General features: G+C 40.9%; 1 protein-coding gene and 1 pseudogene across 2 annotated transcripts in view; one reads left to right on the top strand and one right to left on the bottom strand.

Moving 5' to 3' along the window:
* Nucleotides 1-2,048: 2,048 nt before the first annotated feature.
* Nucleotides 2,049-17,178, top strand: part of DEPDC1B (DEP domain containing 1B) — a 116,682-nt gene continuing 101,552 nt past the window's right edge. Inside the window, exon 1 of one of the 2 annotated variants that reach the window (XM_045393738.3) lies at nucleotides 2,049-2,141. In XM_045393738.3, the coding sequence (XP_045249673.1) occupies nucleotides 2,094-2,141 (48 nt within the window). In that variant the 5' untranslated portion in view covers nucleotides 2,049-2,093. Of the gene's footprint in view, nucleotides 2,346-17,178 lie in introns of both variants that reach the window. The other variant, XM_005556967.5, reaches the window with a different exon arrangement.
* Nucleotides 13,459-14,653, bottom strand: LOC135971105 (syncytin-1-like; annotated as a pseudogene).

Genomic DNA, 17,178 nt, shown 5'->3' with positions numbered 1-17,178 from the left:
CATCATGTTATAGGGGAGCCAGAGGTCACTTCCAAGCTCCCTTTTACCTCTTAATGAGCTCTCCAGCTGTATCTAGAAACCACACTGACACCAGGAAGATTACCAGGAGAAAAGTATACACATTTTATTAGTTTTACATACACATGGGGATCTTCACAAGAGAGTGAAGTCTGAAGAAGTGGCCGAAGATGCTTTCACTTATTTTTTTAGACAAAGAGATACATTTGAGAAGAAAAGCCATGACAAAGAAAATTTGGCTAAGGTGTTACAGTATAAGTAGCTAGTCAGGCATGAGCAGGGCAGGAGAGGGCTCCCCCTCATACACACACACATCAGGAATGTCAGGCAGCCATCAGGTGATGGTCAGGCGGTTGTTAATTGTCTCTCTAAAATAATAGTTGGTCACAGCCAGCACCAGGGAAAGGCAGTCTCCTAATAGAAAACACTTGAACTGTTGATCAGAGGCTTCCTGATAAGATCTTAGGAGTTGGGCAAGTGGGCTCAAGTATGCGCATGTGGACAGCCCACCCCAAGGGAAGAATCAGGAGAGAAGTAATGCAAAGCCCCAAAGCAAGACCCCAGAAGTATGCCAACGTATAAAACCCCAGGTCAAAAGGTCAAACTATGCACTAGATCTCTCAAGTCACCGGCTTGGCCCTCTTCCAAGTGTACTTCCTTTCATTCAAAGCTTTTTAATAAATTTTCACTTCTGGTCTAATACTTGCCTGGGTTTCTCCTTTCGTCTTAAGCCCCTCACTCGAATTCTTTCTTCTGAGGAGGCAACGATTGAGGGTGCTGCAGATCTATAGGGATTCGCTGCCTGTAACATACTTTGGGGTGGTGTCTCGGATCTGGGCAGCTGCTAACATATTTTGGTGCCCTGTGACTCGAGTAACTTCCATAGCTCACAAAGACAGTAACATTTTCTAGGGAGTCACTAGAAGATAAATGTAAAAAATTTCCTGTATCTCCTAGTGGAAGATAGGGTTACTTCGTTAAGAATGTTTATTCAGGTCAACTGCAGCCTTCAATTCCAAGCCTTTGGTGATACGGACTATTTTCTCACCGTGGTAGGGAGAGGATGCCCGACCCAGAGAAATCTTTATGGCCTGCTGCATCGGAAGAGGCCGGTCAGCTTGCCCTTTCTGAAACTACCATTTCTCCAATGTTTTCCGCTCGAAATAATCAATATACCAATTACGCATATTTTGGAATGGCACATCTTCACTCCTTCAACGTCTTATCCTGGGTACTTACAGAGATGACCAAATTTGAGTAGGGTACAGAGTCGTAAGTATATGGAGTTACTTCATTTGTCCCTCTGAAATATTGCAAATCGGACAAGCAATTCCCAGGGGGAAAATTCTAAGCGTCAAAAAAGGACTCACAACCCTATTGCCAAGGACTAAAAATATCAGTCCAATACAAAACATAGAACTCAAAGGAGAAAAGACTATCAAGAGAACAAACAGAAGATAATCTGGGCTCCCTTCCCGCTCTTTATTGCCCTTACATACTGTCTACGTTCCTTGTGGCCATGTGCTCTCTCTCCCGTTTTTAAATGTCCCTCCATTGGTAAAAGCTGTCGCCTCGCTTCATTTCATTACCTGCTTCTCCCAGAGTTAGCAGCACCTCCAGGCTCATAGTGCACTTGGTAGGGAGGACAGGGATTTATCCACGCGGCCCAAAGCTGGGTTTCGGTCGTTGGGTAACACCCTTTTATTGACCCTTTTGTAAAGAATGCGTGTGTTTGTGTTGCTCCGACGCAGAAATCTGGGAAGGGCGCTGCACAGCGTTGTCCAGCGCGGGAGAGACGCCCCTGGCCCCGTAGTCGCACCTGCCCAGGTGTGCTCGCACGGTGGGACCAGGGTGGGCAACAGATTTCACCTCAGGCAAGTTGGCAGCCGGAGCTCCATGCGCCGCCGGTCTCGGAGAGACACCGACCTCCCCGCCCACTCTGCGCAGTTCCGGTGACGTACCTTCGCGCCGCCCAATCAGCGCCCGGAGCCCGCGGGCTTGGGATTCAAACTGCTGCTCCGCCGGCTGGCGGAGATCGGCGCTGGCGCGGCTGCTGCCGCTGCTGCCTACTCGCCATGGAGCATCGCATCGTGGGGCCCGGGCCTTACAGAGCTACCAGGCTGGTGAGTGAGTGTGCGGGGGCCTGGGCGGAGCCGCCGGTGCCGCGAGCTCCCACTCTACGAAAGGACAGAGTGCTTGTCAGTCTTCGCTTCTGCAGTTCAGCGGGGCCCGGGTGTGGAGCGTTTCAGCTGGGACTGCTGGGGCTGCTTTTTACTGGACCAGGCTCAAAGAAAGGCTAAAGGGGCCCAGAGCTCAGCCGGCCGGGGGTGAGTGCAGCTTTGTCCCGAGATGTTGACTTGGTTTTCGGCAGTAGATGGCACCTCTCTATTTAAAGACCCCAAGACCAGGCTGCTCCCTGCCTTTTGTCCTCTGGAATCTAACGGACCCGGTCGGTAACCTGAGGGCCAACACGTACCCCGTAACGCTCAGCGTTCGCTGCAGTCCAGGCAGGGCGTGTCTCCTTCCTGAGTGACACCTGATGATACCTGACGAGGTATTCGAACAAACGGTGCCCAGAACAGAGGGGCATCGTCCCGGCCACATTTCCGGCCCCTGGCGTTTCTGTTTCTGTCAGCACCGATCCAACTGAGGAGCTGGCCCGGACAGATGTTTTAGAAGAGTCTTTGCCGACCCAGAGGGTCCCTGGGTCCGTTTTTTTTTTTTTTTTTTTCCTGGGAGAAAAGCTTTGGTATTGAGGTGTACTTGGTCTGCTTTATGGCCTGGAGCAAGTAATTTTAGTGATTTCTACCTCAAAGGCTTACTATAATGCAATAAAGGGTGACAATTTGGTAATATCTGCGGCAAGTGTTTAGAGGACTTTCTGTGGAAGTGTAATGGTAATCTGGGAGGACGGTAACTTGCTCCTTGGTCTGCCAACCTCTCTGGCCACATTTAACATGGGAATTACTCTCATCGCTCCATGCATCATAATGAATACACAGGAAAAGGTGGGAACTAAGATCCAAACTCTTACTCAGCTAGACTTATGGAAGAGGTGAGGATGCTGGAATACAGATAATGTAAATAGGGTTTCCTTTTCTTTCCAAAGCCAGCTACACACTATACCAGTAGGTCAAGCCAGAGCTGAGAAGGCCAGCTTCTGGAAGAGAAACCATAGTTGGTGCTGATGGGTCTTTTAAAATTTGGCTCATAGATCACTTTGAGAAGCTGATGAAGATTAAGGATCCTCTTCACCGAAAACTGCACGTGCCACATACTCATGAAATTTTACATGATTTAAGGGAACTTGGGGCTGGGCACGGTGGCTCATTCCTGTAATCCCAGCACTTTGGGAGGCCAAGGTGGATGGATCACCTGAGGTCAGGAGTTTGAGACCAGCCTGGCCAACACAGCAAAACCCTGTCTCTACTAAAAATACAAAAACTAGCTGGGCATGGTGGCACCTGCCTGTAATCCCACCTACTTGGGAGGCTGAGGCAGGAGAATCGCTTGAACCTGGGAGGTGGAGGTTGCACTGAGCCAAGAGTGCATCATTGCACTCCAGCCTGGGCAACAAGAGCAAAACTCCATCTCCAAAAAAAAAAAAAAAAAAAAAAAAAAAAAAAAAAGAGGACTTGGGAGAGTCTGTGACATTGGCAAAAAGATAAGCATTTTATTTGATTATCCTTTGGATCAGTAATCTGGGCTAGACTCATGTCAACGGGTCTTCTGTGGAGTTCACTCATGTGCCACAAGTAATATGACTTGGCTAGTACTGGATGATGGAAGATGGCTGCTTGACTTGGTCCTGGCTATTACCTGGGTCAGATATCTCTAACAGTTTATCGGAGGCATCTTCACCTAGTGGTCTCATGGTTCCAACAAAGCTAAAAGGAAGTTTCAGCTTGTTACTTTTTGTTCAAATCTCATTGGTCAAAGCAAGTTAAACAGCTAAATCCAGATTCTAGAAATTCAACTCAATTTCTTGATGGGCAAAGTAGCAAAGCCACAGAGGTGCATGTGGAGAGGATGGGAAGAATTATTGCACTCATCTTTGCAAACACTCCATACAGACACCAGAATGATCTGGGGTCACGGCTATTGGTAGGTCTAACTTTAGGGATAAGGGTTGTACCTTATCAGGGACTTTCAAAAAGGTTTATTCTCTTTGCGGGAAGGAAAATAAGGCATTTGATGATTCCCTTCACCAATTTATTTACAGGACTTACACAAGGTAAACGTAGTGAGGCTCTGGTTCTCGACATGACTAGTCTTCATTCTTCCTGCATTAGACTACAAAAAAAAAAAGAAATTACCTCATAATTGAAATTGTATTTTAGTCTCATATTCACAGAATTGTATGAGGTACTTCTTTTCATTGATGCAGAGGGCCCATATATAGATACTGCTGGATTCTTGAGTCACATTAAAATATTATCAAAGGAATTTATTTAATTAAAAAAAGGTGCTCTCTGCTCTCTAAAAGTCTTCAGTCTCTAACAAATGATATTCAGGCTAAATTTAGGTTAAGTTAAGAAGATAAATGACGTGGATAATTAATGAAACAAACACCTCAGTTTCACCAGAATTTCCCAGGTAATCATTTCAGTTCTCAACTTTATAGTGTTTGAGGAACATAATATTAAACTAAGATTTGGAAAGCAGAAAAAAATGGCCATTTTTATTTTTTCAAAAGTGAGTATTCCTGCTGTCAGTGATTGTAGCCAACATTGAAGATGCTTCTTTCCATTATAAAACCTGTAATTGTTTCCCCAATGTAATTCAGCTGTGACTTAAAGCTTTTGCTAGGTAAATCATATGTTGAATAGTTTGAGACTAGTCCTCTCTTTACTTATTGGACATAGCTGACCTTTCCTTCCTCCATCCACAACATACAATTTCCCCTTTTCCCATTATGTTCATTCTAAACTTTCTTCAGGGAAAGGTTGGTAAAAATCTATTGGGATACAAAAACTAGGCCTTTATTTTCTCCTTTCATGGCTCACTTTACTTTCTCAAAGCATGTACAGCTCCATTTTTCTAAAGCTCCAAAGTCTTATTTGAAAATAACATTTTATAGATTAGGTAAAATGTTATGGCAAAAGTCAAATAGCCCCAACTCATGATAAATGTGAAGCTAATTAGTCATTTATACATTTTCTTTGAAATCACTTTCATATAAATATGAAGCTAATTAGCCATGTATACATTTTCATTGAAGTCACTTTCATTTTTGTAAACTTGGTGTCAATAGTTCATTCAAGTAGAGAGAAAGAAAATTTTTTTCTAGAAACTGCTTACATCTTCTTATCTTTGAACTTATTCTGAGTTATATATATGGTCTGATGCAACTGATAAACTTTAAAAGACATATAGCTTTCACTGAATCTGAGAGTTAGAATGGCAAGATCACACAACAAGGATGTGGCAAGTACAAGTAGATCTAGAATTGGTTGCACTGAATTCCCACACCAATCAGTTTCCTTTATAGCACTGCTATCATAATATTTTTGGTACTAAGAAGAAAGGAAATGGAAAACCCTGGAGAAAAGAACAGGACGCACAGCAGTAGGTATATGTCTTATAGTTTGCCTCATCATGTTAAGCAAAAACAATTGTGTGATTTTGTTTTTTCCTGAGAAACTAGGGGACTGAAATTAATAAGTAAAGCAAAACAAACAGTGTTTTAAAATCATAAAACAAATGTTTTGTTCCATTTGCTATAAAGATTCTCTTCAAATATAATGTCATGAAAAAAAATTCAAGCTCTTTCTTGTTCTTTGTTGACATAGGATATTTTGTTTCCAAATGTGACTGAGAATGGTATATTGCTAGATTATTTAAAGATAATTATTTTTCTTTCTGAGTGGGGTAGCCAAATAACCCCTAGTTATATTTGGAAATAAGTGGGAACAGAGACCAAGGTGACCTCAGCAGGCTTTGAAAAATCTAAAGTATCTCATATATGAAGGAAATACAACCCATAATGATAAATGCCATTCAAAATCAAAATAAGTAAACTCAAAAGTCTATTTATAAATTGTCTTTTTAAAAGGGGCAATGAGACTTTGATAAAGATGTTTTATTAGACATTTTCTATTTCATATTTCTATTATGAAATAAAAGTCAGTAGCAATAGAGCAGTTAATCCATTCTAAATCCTAATGGATTTTTTTTCCCTGTGTGGGAGAATGCAATGAATTGAAAGCTCCTGCTGAAGAGTAAAAATCTGAGAGTTGAAAAGAATTTTCCCTCACAAAGAGAAATGAACCTCACAAAAAAGTTTTCACGCCGGTTGTAGTGGCTCATGACTGTAATCTCAGCACTTTGGGAGGCCAAGGCGGGTGGATCACGAGGTCAGGAGATCAAGACCATCCTGGCTAACATGGTGACATCCCGTCTCTACTAAAAATACAAAAATTAGCTGGGTGTGGTGGCACATGCCTCTAATCCAGCTACTCTGGAGGCTGAGGCAGGAGAATCGCTTGAACCAGGGAGCTGGAGGTTGCAGTGAGCCGAGATCTCGCCACTGCACTCCAACCTGGGTGGCAGAGCGAGACTCTGTCTCAAAAAAAAAAGAAGTTTTCACATTCCCTCACAAAGAAGACAGGGGCCTTGTCCTACCAGAGATTTATACTAGGTATTGACTGTAATGACAACTGTATGGTATTACACAGGAACAGATAGTTGTTCAATAGGATAGAAACAATCAAGAAATGTGATATGTAAGGTTACTTAATAGTGTTTCTGTTCATTTAGAAAAGCATGGCATAATTGACTCTTGATGTGGTTTGGACATTTGTCCCCTCCAAATCTCATATTGAAATGTAATTCCCAGTGTTGGAGGTGTGGCCTAGTGGGAGGTGTTTGGGTCACTGGGGCAGATCATGAATGGACTGTTACTGTCCTCATGATAATTAGTGAGTTTTCACTCTGAGTTCATGTGAGATCTGATTGTTTAAAAGTGTGGCACCTGGCTGGGCGCGGTGGCTCATGCCTGTAATCCCAGCACTTTGGGAGGCTGAGGCGGGTGGATCACAAGGTTAGGAGATTGAGACCATCCTGGCTAACATGGTGAAACCCTGGTCTCTACTAAAAATACAAAAAAATTAGCCAGGTGTGGTGGCATGCGCCTGTAGTCCCAGCTGCTGGGGAGGCTGAGGCAGAAGAATGGCGTGAACCTGAGAGGTGGAGCTTGCAGTGAACCGAGATCTCGCCACTGCACTCCAGCCTCAGTGACAGAGCAAGAGTCCGACACACACACAAAAAAAAGCGTGGCACCTTGTCCCTCGCTCTCTTTTGCTCCTCCTTGCTGTGTTACGTGCCTCCTTCTGCCTGCTTCTGCTTCACCTTCTGCCTTGAATAAAAGCTTCCTGAGGCCTCACCAGAAACTGAGCAGATGCTGGCACCATGTTTCTTATACACTCTGCAGAACCGTAAGCCGATTAAACCTCTTTCCTTTATAAATTACCCAGTCTCAGGTATTTCTTTATAGCAATGCAAGAATGGACTAACACAATTGTCCATCCAGAAAAAAATAGAGATCCCCTGCCTCCCACCATACAAAATTCAGTTAAAGGTTTACATATTAAAAAAGATACCCTCTAAAATATTAAAAGAAAATTTTGATAAATATTTTAATACCTCTGGATGGGGAAGCTTTAAGAGAATAAACCCTGAACTGATAAAGAAAATAGATTTTATTTCCTTATAAAAACATCAACATCTACAACAAAAATCATTGTATAGCTACAGACTATGTAAATAAATTGATAGACTAAGATGAAACATTCTTAACATATAAGAAAAAGGTTTAATATTCTATATTCATCAGTACATATTAAATGAGTATACTATATGTCAGGCACTGGTCTTTGTTGTGAGGATATTGAACTGAACAAAACTGATTAACTTTCCTGACTTCTATGCCCTTAAACATTAACAGATTAAACAGTTCTTAAAATTGATTTTAAAAAAGAGACAACCCAATAGAAAAATGGCAAATCTCAGAAGAAGAAAGGAACATGACTAAAGGTAAATATATGAAAATGCAAACAAAATACGGATCTATAATTTCTTTTACATAGATTGGCAGAAATGAAAGGAATGATAGCGTCTAGTGTAGGCCAAAGTGTAAGGCTTTAGGCTCCCACATTGTTGGTGGAAGTGTGACTTGCTACAACTGATTTAAATATGCTGATATTTTTTAGAAATCTATCAAAAATAAACAAAAGCTTTGCTACTTTAGGTTATATAAACATGTATATATTTGTAATGTATTTGTAAAAACTGAACTGGGCACAACTTGGATGACCGTTTGTTAGAAAATGGCAGAAGAAATTACGGAACATTCTCAAGAATGGGCTAGATTTGCAGGTATGATGCAGAGAGATATCTATGTTAGGTGCAAGTCTTGTTGTATTATAACATACACAACATGATTGATCTCATTTCTTAAAATGGCAAACAACAACAAACAACACACCTACAAAGGAAAAATTCCGTCTATGTGTCTGTATGTGATAGGTATGGAGTAAGATATGCAAACTCTTTTGTGTATACTTCTGTATTTAATTCGTTTGTTTCAATGAGTGTTATTACTTCTGTAATTAAAAGAACAAACAGAAGAACTGCTAACCAAACTGGGTTAATTAGTGGATATATCTAGTGATATTTGGAAATATTGGGTCCCAGAGAGCCATGTCTTCATTATGTTTATGTAATGCATAAAGTATTATGCAGTAAGTAATTTTAGTTCATGATTATGATTGTTCAACCAACATAAAATAAAAATCTTTTTTATTAACCCTCCCCCCGGCTCTACATACTTCATTATGCCTTTTTGGTGCAAAAATCTAATGATAAATGAAAGCTAGGTATCAGAGCATGTATTAAAAAAATCAATAATCAATGATTAAAAATACGTGAAAATTGTTTAAAAGTGTGATAATATCCATAGGTACTTGGTATAGTGAAATGACTACTTGAAGAAAAGTCCGTAGCACGGGATTCCAGATCTTATTCACAGACTAAGTACCTGAATGTCATTTGCTAAGTTGTGTATCCTGCTAAGGTCTTGATTTTGTCCCAAAGATTTTTTTCCAGCTCTAGAATAGATGAACCTTGTAATTTAAGAGATATCCTGGACATTTTATATATTATCCTTATATTTGAGGAACACATTTTTAACAAAGGACTTTTATAGTTATGATCTCATTTGATCTTACAATAACCTTGTAAAGTGGGTGGATAGGTAGAGAAGTTAAATCAGCGTTGTTGGACTCGTTATGGGCTCCCTTTCTACTATTCATTATTTAGCCTTTGCTCTGCTTTTCCTGTTTACATACTTTCCCTCCTTCATCCACTCACTTGGTTTCTTCTCCAACCTCCCTACTCTCTTCCACACCTAGTTTACCACCCCAACCAACCAGTTCGTATTTGCCATCTTTCATGTGAGTAATAATCTACAACTGTGGATTGCTCTTAAGGAGGATTTTAGTATGTGAGCATGTGCGTATGTATATTATGTGTTTTTGTTTTTAGGTGTTAATTAGGCATAACGTACATAAAAATGCTCAAAAAAATTTGTTGAGTTGTATAGAAAGTATACAACTCAACAAATTTTCATAAAGTGAGCATCCCATGTAACCAACACTTAGATCAAGGAATATCATATTACTAGCACTGTAGAAGTCTCCTTTCCCCCACTTGGTCCCTACCTCCTTATGAAGGTAACCACTATCATTACTTCAAATATCACGGATCATTTGGCCTGCTTTTGTATTTCAAGTAAATGGAATCATATAGTATTTACTTTTCATATCTGGCCTCTTCATCTCAGTATTATTTTCTGAAATTCGTCTATGTTGTGGCATGTAGCAATAGTTCGTTCATTTTCACTGCATTCTGTTGGTGAATATATTAAAACTTATGTTGATGGACATTTGGGTTGTTTCTGCCTATTATGGATAGTGCCATTATGAATAATGTGTCTTTTGGGGAACATATATATGGATTTCTGTTGGGTATATGCTTAGGAGTAGAATTGCTGAGTTATAAGGTGTTCAGATATTTAGCTTTTGTAGATACTGCCAATCTGTTTTCCAAACTGGTCACACCAATTTACATTCCTTTCAGCAGTGTATGAGATTTCTAGTACTTTCACATTCTTACCAGCACTTAGTATTGCCTATCTTTTTTCTTATGTTTTAGGTCTCTAAAAAATTTTTTTAGTTTTTAAAATTGTAAACTGACAAATTATAGTTGTATATATTCGTAGGGAACAAAATGATGTTATGATTTATGAATTCAATGGAATAATTAAATCAAGCTAATTACCATATCCATCACCTCAAATACTTAACATTTTTTTGTTGTACACTTGAAATTTAGTCTCAGATTTTGAATGTACATTATTATTAATATCTTTACCATGATGTGCAAGATACCTCAAACAAAAAAGATAATTTCCTGTCTAGTTAAGGCTTTGTTCCCTTTGACCATTATCTCCCCGTTCTCTACTCCCCTCAGTCTCTGGTTACCACCATTCTGCTTTTTGCCTCTTTGAATTCAGTTGTTTTAGATTCCACATATAAATGAGAATAGGCATTATTTATCTTTCTGTTCCTGGCTTATTTCACTTGGCATAATGTTCTCCACTTCCATCCATGTCCTTGCAAATGACAACATTTCTTTCTTTTTTTAAAGGCTGAATAGTATTATATTGTATACGTTTACCACGTTTTCTTTATTCATTTATCTGTTGATGGACTTTTAGGTTGATTCCATAACTTAACTCTTGTAAATAGTGTTTCAATGAACTTGGGAGTGCAGACATCTCTTTGACATCTTGACTTTAAATCTTTTGGCCAAATACCGAAAAGTGGGATCGTTAGATCAGCCTGTCTTTCATTTTAGTTATTCTGACAGCCATGTCATGATATTGACTTGTTGAGTTCTTTTACATTGCATTGATAATTAATGAGGTTTAACATCTTTGTGTATGTTATAGGACATTTGAAGATCTTTTTTATGATATGCCTGTTTAAATTTTTTTTTTCATTTTTTAATTGGAGTGTCTTTTTCTTATTGATTTTTTTTGTTTTGTTTAGGCATGACAGATATATCTTATCCTACTCATGGCTTGCCTTGTTTCTGTGTGTTTTTAAATTAAAGATATTAAATTTGGACTAACTTAATTTGGAGCATGACTCATAACAGTGTCAAAAGAAGTAGACAGATTAATGTGGATAAGAATAAAAAGCTATTTCAATTTGGCCAGGAGGAAGACATGATTAGGAATTAGTGGGATTAAATTTTGTGAGGTTGAGAAGTTGGTTAAAAAGAGTAGAAAAAGTGCTGGGTGTGGTGGCTCATGCATGTAATCCCAGCACTTTGGGAGGCTGAGGTGGGTGGATTATCTAAGGTCAGGAGTTCAACACTAGCCTGACCAACATGGTGAAACCTCATCTCTACTAAAAATATAAAAATTAGCTGGGTGTGGTGGCTCATGCCTGTAATCCTAGCCACTTGGGAGGCTGAGGCAGGAGAATCGCTTGAACTTGGGAGGTAGAGATTGCATTAAGCCGAGATCATGCCATTGCACTCCAGCCTGGGCTATATAGTGAGACTCCGTCTCAAAAAAAAAAAAAAAAAAAAAAAGTAGAAAAAGTGAAAGATCGATTAAGCACTTGCTTACTGAATACCTAGTGTAGGTCACACATTGTGCTACACATCTGGGGTGCATGCATACACAAACCCCACTTCAGCCCCTCAGGCTCCTGCTGTTGTATGCTCAGGAATTATAAATGTGGCTGAGAAGGTTGGCCATCAAAAATAAAAGAGAAATAGAATAATAGTTTCTCAGGTGGTTGGGCAGCAGAGAGTATGAAATCTGGAAGAAAAGACATGATTAGAAGGGAAAACATGACCCAAGGTTGGGCAAAAAAAAACTGCAAAAAAACAAAAAAAAAATAACTCTGAGATCAGAAATATAGTTTAAAGAAAAAGGTGACATCAGAAAAATATGATTTAAATAGGAAGAGAGCTGAGAAATAAAAGATTCAGAATTTGTAAAATGACAGACTTGAATGAGAGGAGAAAATGAGAATATGACTATGAATTTTAAGGACATTAGGAGGACTGGCAGGGAGCCTATGTTCCGAAAAAGATGTCGAAGTAATTATGTAGGAAGAAATTAGAGATATATTACACAATAAAAGTTGCCTTATATTCCTTCTTCAAAAGAGATGACTTTTCTTTTTTTTGAACAGTTTGTTATATATTCATTTAGCTTTTCACATGCATATACTAAAGCAGATAGGATCAGATTATATATAGTGTTTTGTATGTTTTTCTTCCACTTAGTTATATTTACGATATCTATTTCTATTTGGAACTATCGATAGTATTTTGTTTTATGGCTATTCCACACTTCAGTCAATTTTATTCAAATTAGTTCTGGTTTTTATCTGATTATAAAATGGCAAATTAGTTCTAATTTTTCTCTGATTATGAAACTTATAAATATAAGTATATAAAAATACTTATAAATGCTTTATCTGAAAAAGCACTCAGGTTTATTAAATATAATTCAACATGTTTAAATAAAATTTAACTTGTGAATACTTTTTCTTTGAGACAGGGTCTCACTCTGTCGCCCAGGCTGGAGGGCAGTGGTGCAATCATGGCTCACTGCAGCCTTGACCTCCCAGACTCAAGTGATCCTCCCACTTCAGCCTCCCATCTCAGTTTCCCGAATAGCTGCGGCTACAGGCACACACCACTACACCTGGCTAATTTTTAATTTTTTGTGTAGAAATGGGGTTTCTCCATGATGCCTAGGCTGGTCTTGAACTCCTTGGTTCAGGTGTGCTGCCCACCTCATTCTCCCAGAGTGCTGGGATTAGAGGTGTAAACCACTGAACCTGGCCTGTAAATGCTTTTTAATCTCTTATATTGCTGCTTTTATATAGTGAATCCCTAAAAGTAAAGTGGCTGGGAAAAAAAAAAAAAAAAGAGATCACATATTATATAAGCATTTATTAAACAAGTACTTATTCGATTCTTTTCTAGAGCTAGCTTTAAAACAATATGGAGATGAGACTGTTATTTCCTTTTAACATTTTTGTATTTTCAGCAGACTGTAGGTAGAACATAGGTTTTTTTTTTTTTTTTTTTTTTTTTTTTTGCAGTTGCAAAATTTAATAGAGTGAAAACAGAGCTCTCATACAAAGGGAGGGTACCCAAAGAGGGCAGCCGTTGCCAGCTTGAATGCCTGGGTTTATATCCTAATCATTGTCCCTCCTGCTGTGCTCTCAGGCAACAGATGATTGGCTATCTTTACCTCCTGTTTTTGCCTAATTAGCATTTTAGTGAGCTCTCTTTACTATCTGATTGGTCGGGTGTGAGCTAAGTTGCAAGCCCCGTGTTTAAAGGTGGAAGTGGTCACCTTCTCAGCTAGCCTTAGGGATTCTTAGTAGGCCTAGGAAATCCAGCTAGTCCTGTCTCTCAGTTTCCCCTCTCCACAGGAAAAACCAAGTGCTGTTGGGGAGGTTGGCCGATGACTGCTCTAACTGCTTCCTGCTGAATTGGGGCGTAGTAGGGGTTGTGCAGCTGAGATTTCCTCGGGAGGGGTGCCTTCAAAGTCATTAACATCAGAGCATGGGCTAGCAGGCCAGTCTAGGGGTCTACGGTAGATCTTGGTCATGGACTGTATCTAGGGCTCCATTTGAAGAATGATTTGTAGTTTTACAGCTTTAATTCTGGAAGGGACAAACTTAACAAGGAGGTTAAAGATACAGAGTCCAAAGATGTGTAGCAATATTATAGTTGTTAGAGGTCCTAAGAAGGGGAGAATCCAGGGCATCCATTGACTGAGGAGGTCCCAGGGTCCAGTGTTTTGAAGCTCCTCTGCTCTACATTGTATTTGATCTCGAATTTCTTTAACTTTCTCAGTGATGATTCCGGATTGATTAACATAATAGAATTGTCCTAACCTTTGTAAAACATCAATACAGCCATCAGGGTTATCTGAGAATTTACCTAGGTCTATTTTAATTTGCTTTAAGTCTGAGAGAGAAAAAGGTACATGCACTCCAGCTGGGCCAAATTCTCCTCCTCCCACTGCTTGGAGGAGGCATAATCGGGGACTATTGGCACTCTTTGGTTCGTTGTTTACCCCTTTATATATCTCCTTTTGGACTGTTTGGGTTGAAGGGGGGTCCTTATTAGTTGGAGAAGGAGTCAGGGGAATGCTGGGGTAGGGAGGTAGACTCTGAGGGCTTCCTGGAGGGCATAAATCACACTTTTTACATAATTGCGAGTTGTCTCTTAATGAAAAGAAAGTTTGTACATATGGCACTTCACTCCATTTGCCTTCTTTTCTACAAAAGAAGTCTAGCTGTAAGATGATGTTATAATTTATACTTCCCTCAGGAGGCCAGGTTTCTCCCCTTGAAGAGGATATCAGGTGGTACTGCAGAAGAATGTAAGTCATTTCTTCTTAGCGTCTGAGGGTCAAATTGGTCCCAGTTCTCCAGAATACATCTTAGGGGTGTTTTTGCCTTGCGGAGGGGAATGTTTCCCATCTGAAAAAAGAACATAGGGATGCCAGCGCCCCTAGTCATTTTCTGATGAGCATTACTCCTAGAGTGTCCTCTATGATCCTAATGCTTATTCCTTTCCAGGGTATGTAACCATCCATGGACCTCTGCTTATCGGATTAGTTATGCTCACCAATGTAGCAGACCTGCATCCCTTTTCCCGCCTTTCTTGACCATAAAGAAAGGGAGCCGGACTGTTGGATTCTACTGGTCCTTTACCAGTGTGCCCAACATTGCCTTTGTGCTCAGGGGTGAGTCCTAGAACTGAACTGGGTTCCTATTTCATAATAACCCAGCTACCCCATCAAGATGTGTACCCATAAAAGCAGTTCTTATGCAAATTTGTTTCAGTGAGGGTGTAGGTAACCTTTTGAGTCAGGATTGAGATAGTCCTTTTTGATTCTGTAAGTACTTTAAGACTTGACGAAGTGCAAACAGCTTGTAAGTTTGAGGAGACCAGTTAGTTATTAGGCAATTTTTCTAACTCTGCTTCAGCAAGAGTCTTCCTATCAATTACTGAATACCCATTGTGGTTTTTTCCTCAATCACCTGGGAGGAACCATCTATTGTCCTTTCCTGAAGGGAGTTCCTCCTAGGTCTGGTTGGACCTTAGTATGGTAATTAAGATTTAAGTCCCTTGTTAGGATCTGGGTTAAGTGAATTATCAGTGGTTGGTGTTAAATTACCTTTTTCTAACAGAAGAGCCCCATGCTTTAAGATTTTTCAGTTAGTAAGCTACCTTTTTGCTTTTTTGACTTAGAATAATTCTGAACTGGTGAGGTGTGTTCACAATGAGGTTTCCTCTAAAAGTTATTTTTCTACTTTTAGCAAAGCAGTTGTTGCTACAGATTGAATACATTCGCGGGTTACTGGGTTAAGGATTTTTGATAGGAAAGCTATGGGTTGTCAGTGGTCTCAGTGTTTTCAGGCTACGCCCTTGTTTACGCTGACAGTGAGGTAGTATTGGAGTGTTATAGGGTCACGGAGAAGACCTTCAATTATCAATTATAGGTTTTAAATTTACCCTGGCTTCTAAAGGAATAGGGCACACTTTTTTTTTTTTTTAACTATTTCTTTCTCTTTTTTTCCTTTGACTTCCTCTCTCTCTCTCTCCCCTCCGTCTCTCTCTCTCTCTCCCCCTGTCTCTCTCTCTCTCCTCTGTCTCTCTCTCTCCCCCCGTCTCTCTCTCTCCCCTCTGTCTCTCTCTCTCTCCCCTCCGTCTCTCTCTCTCTTCCATGTCTCTCTCTCTCCTCCTCTTAGCCATTACAAACTTGGGGTCCTGGCAAGGGTGGTGGGGAACAGGTCCCACATAACTGCTCATGTGGAGAGCTGTATGCCTAAATTGCGAGGGACACCAGGGATAAGACTCCCTGGGTTTATAGCCTAGATGCCTAAGGACTCAGCGTAGAGCTTCCTCAGATCGCTTTGGAGATACAACTTGCTAGAGGAAATCTAAATCTAAAGTCTAAACCATTAGTACCTAGGAGGCAGGGATTGGAGGAAGTAGATTCAGAGGTAAGGAGAATTTTGGGGCTACGCTTTCAAGAAAGTCGTGGTCGGGACCCAGGAGGTATGGTCAGAAGGAAAGGTGGGGGCGCATGCATGGGCGACTGTTGAGTAGAGACTTCTGGCTGCGCCATGATCTGAACCGGCTAATGCCGGGGGTTTGGGACTACAGCTTTCTGCCTCTAGTCCGCCCTCAGCCTCCCCAAGAAAACTGAAAGTGGAAGCTGGCTCCAGGCAGACCAAGGACCCCAACCCTTCTGGGGACCAGGCAGACCAAGGTCCCCAACCCAGAAGGGGTTGTTAAAAAGCTCTTCCTCAGATAGCCTCACACCTGAGTCTTAAGTCCCGCGGCCATGCTAATCGTTTTTAACTGGCTGACAGGTGCCCGGTATTTTCCTCCAATTCTAAGGAAGGATAGGACAGAATAGCAAGTGAAAGTGGTCCAATATTACTCACCACTTTGGAGGGCCCTTCGTGGTCGCCAAAATGTTACCTGGGGGTCCTTGTTCCCAGAGCTCCCAAGATGGTCCTGGGCCGTTTCCAAGATGGCGGCGGGTCGCTTCCAAGATGGTGGCAAGCCTTGTGTTCTCTGACCTTGGGTTCTTGGCCTCACGGATTCCAAGGAATGGAATCTTGGGCCATGCAGTGAGTGTTATAGATCTATTAGAAGCCGTGGGTCAAGGAAGAGAACCATGGAACCCAGTGACTAGTGTTCAGCTCGATTAGGATGAACCCGTGCACTTAGCTGTGCAGGAACAACGGCAAGCCTCTAGCCGGATCAGGAGCAGCAGTGGGCGCCTCGCTGGCTCAGGAGCACAGCTGACACCCTGCCGGATCCGGAGGGATGGAAGTCAGCAGCGGGTCTGCGATGGTATCAAACAGCAGTGGTGGACGGCGAGCTGTGGACAGCGAGCGAAAGCTCAGCTTGAGCTGTAACAAACATGGACCAGAAGAGTGCAGTTGCAAGATTTAATAGAGTGAAAACAGAGCTCCCATACAAAGGGAGGGGACCCAAAGAGGGTAGCCTAGAACATAGATTTTTTAAAATTCA

The sequence above is a fragment of the Macaca fascicularis genome, chromosome 6, assembly GCF_037993035.2.
Source record: "Macaca fascicularis isolate 582-1 chromosome 6, T2T-MFA8v1.1".
NCBI classification, from domain to species: Eukaryota; Metazoa; Chordata; class Mammalia; order Primates; family Cercopithecidae; genus Macaca; species Macaca fascicularis.
This window is presented reverse-complemented; position numbering and strand designations above follow the sequence as displayed.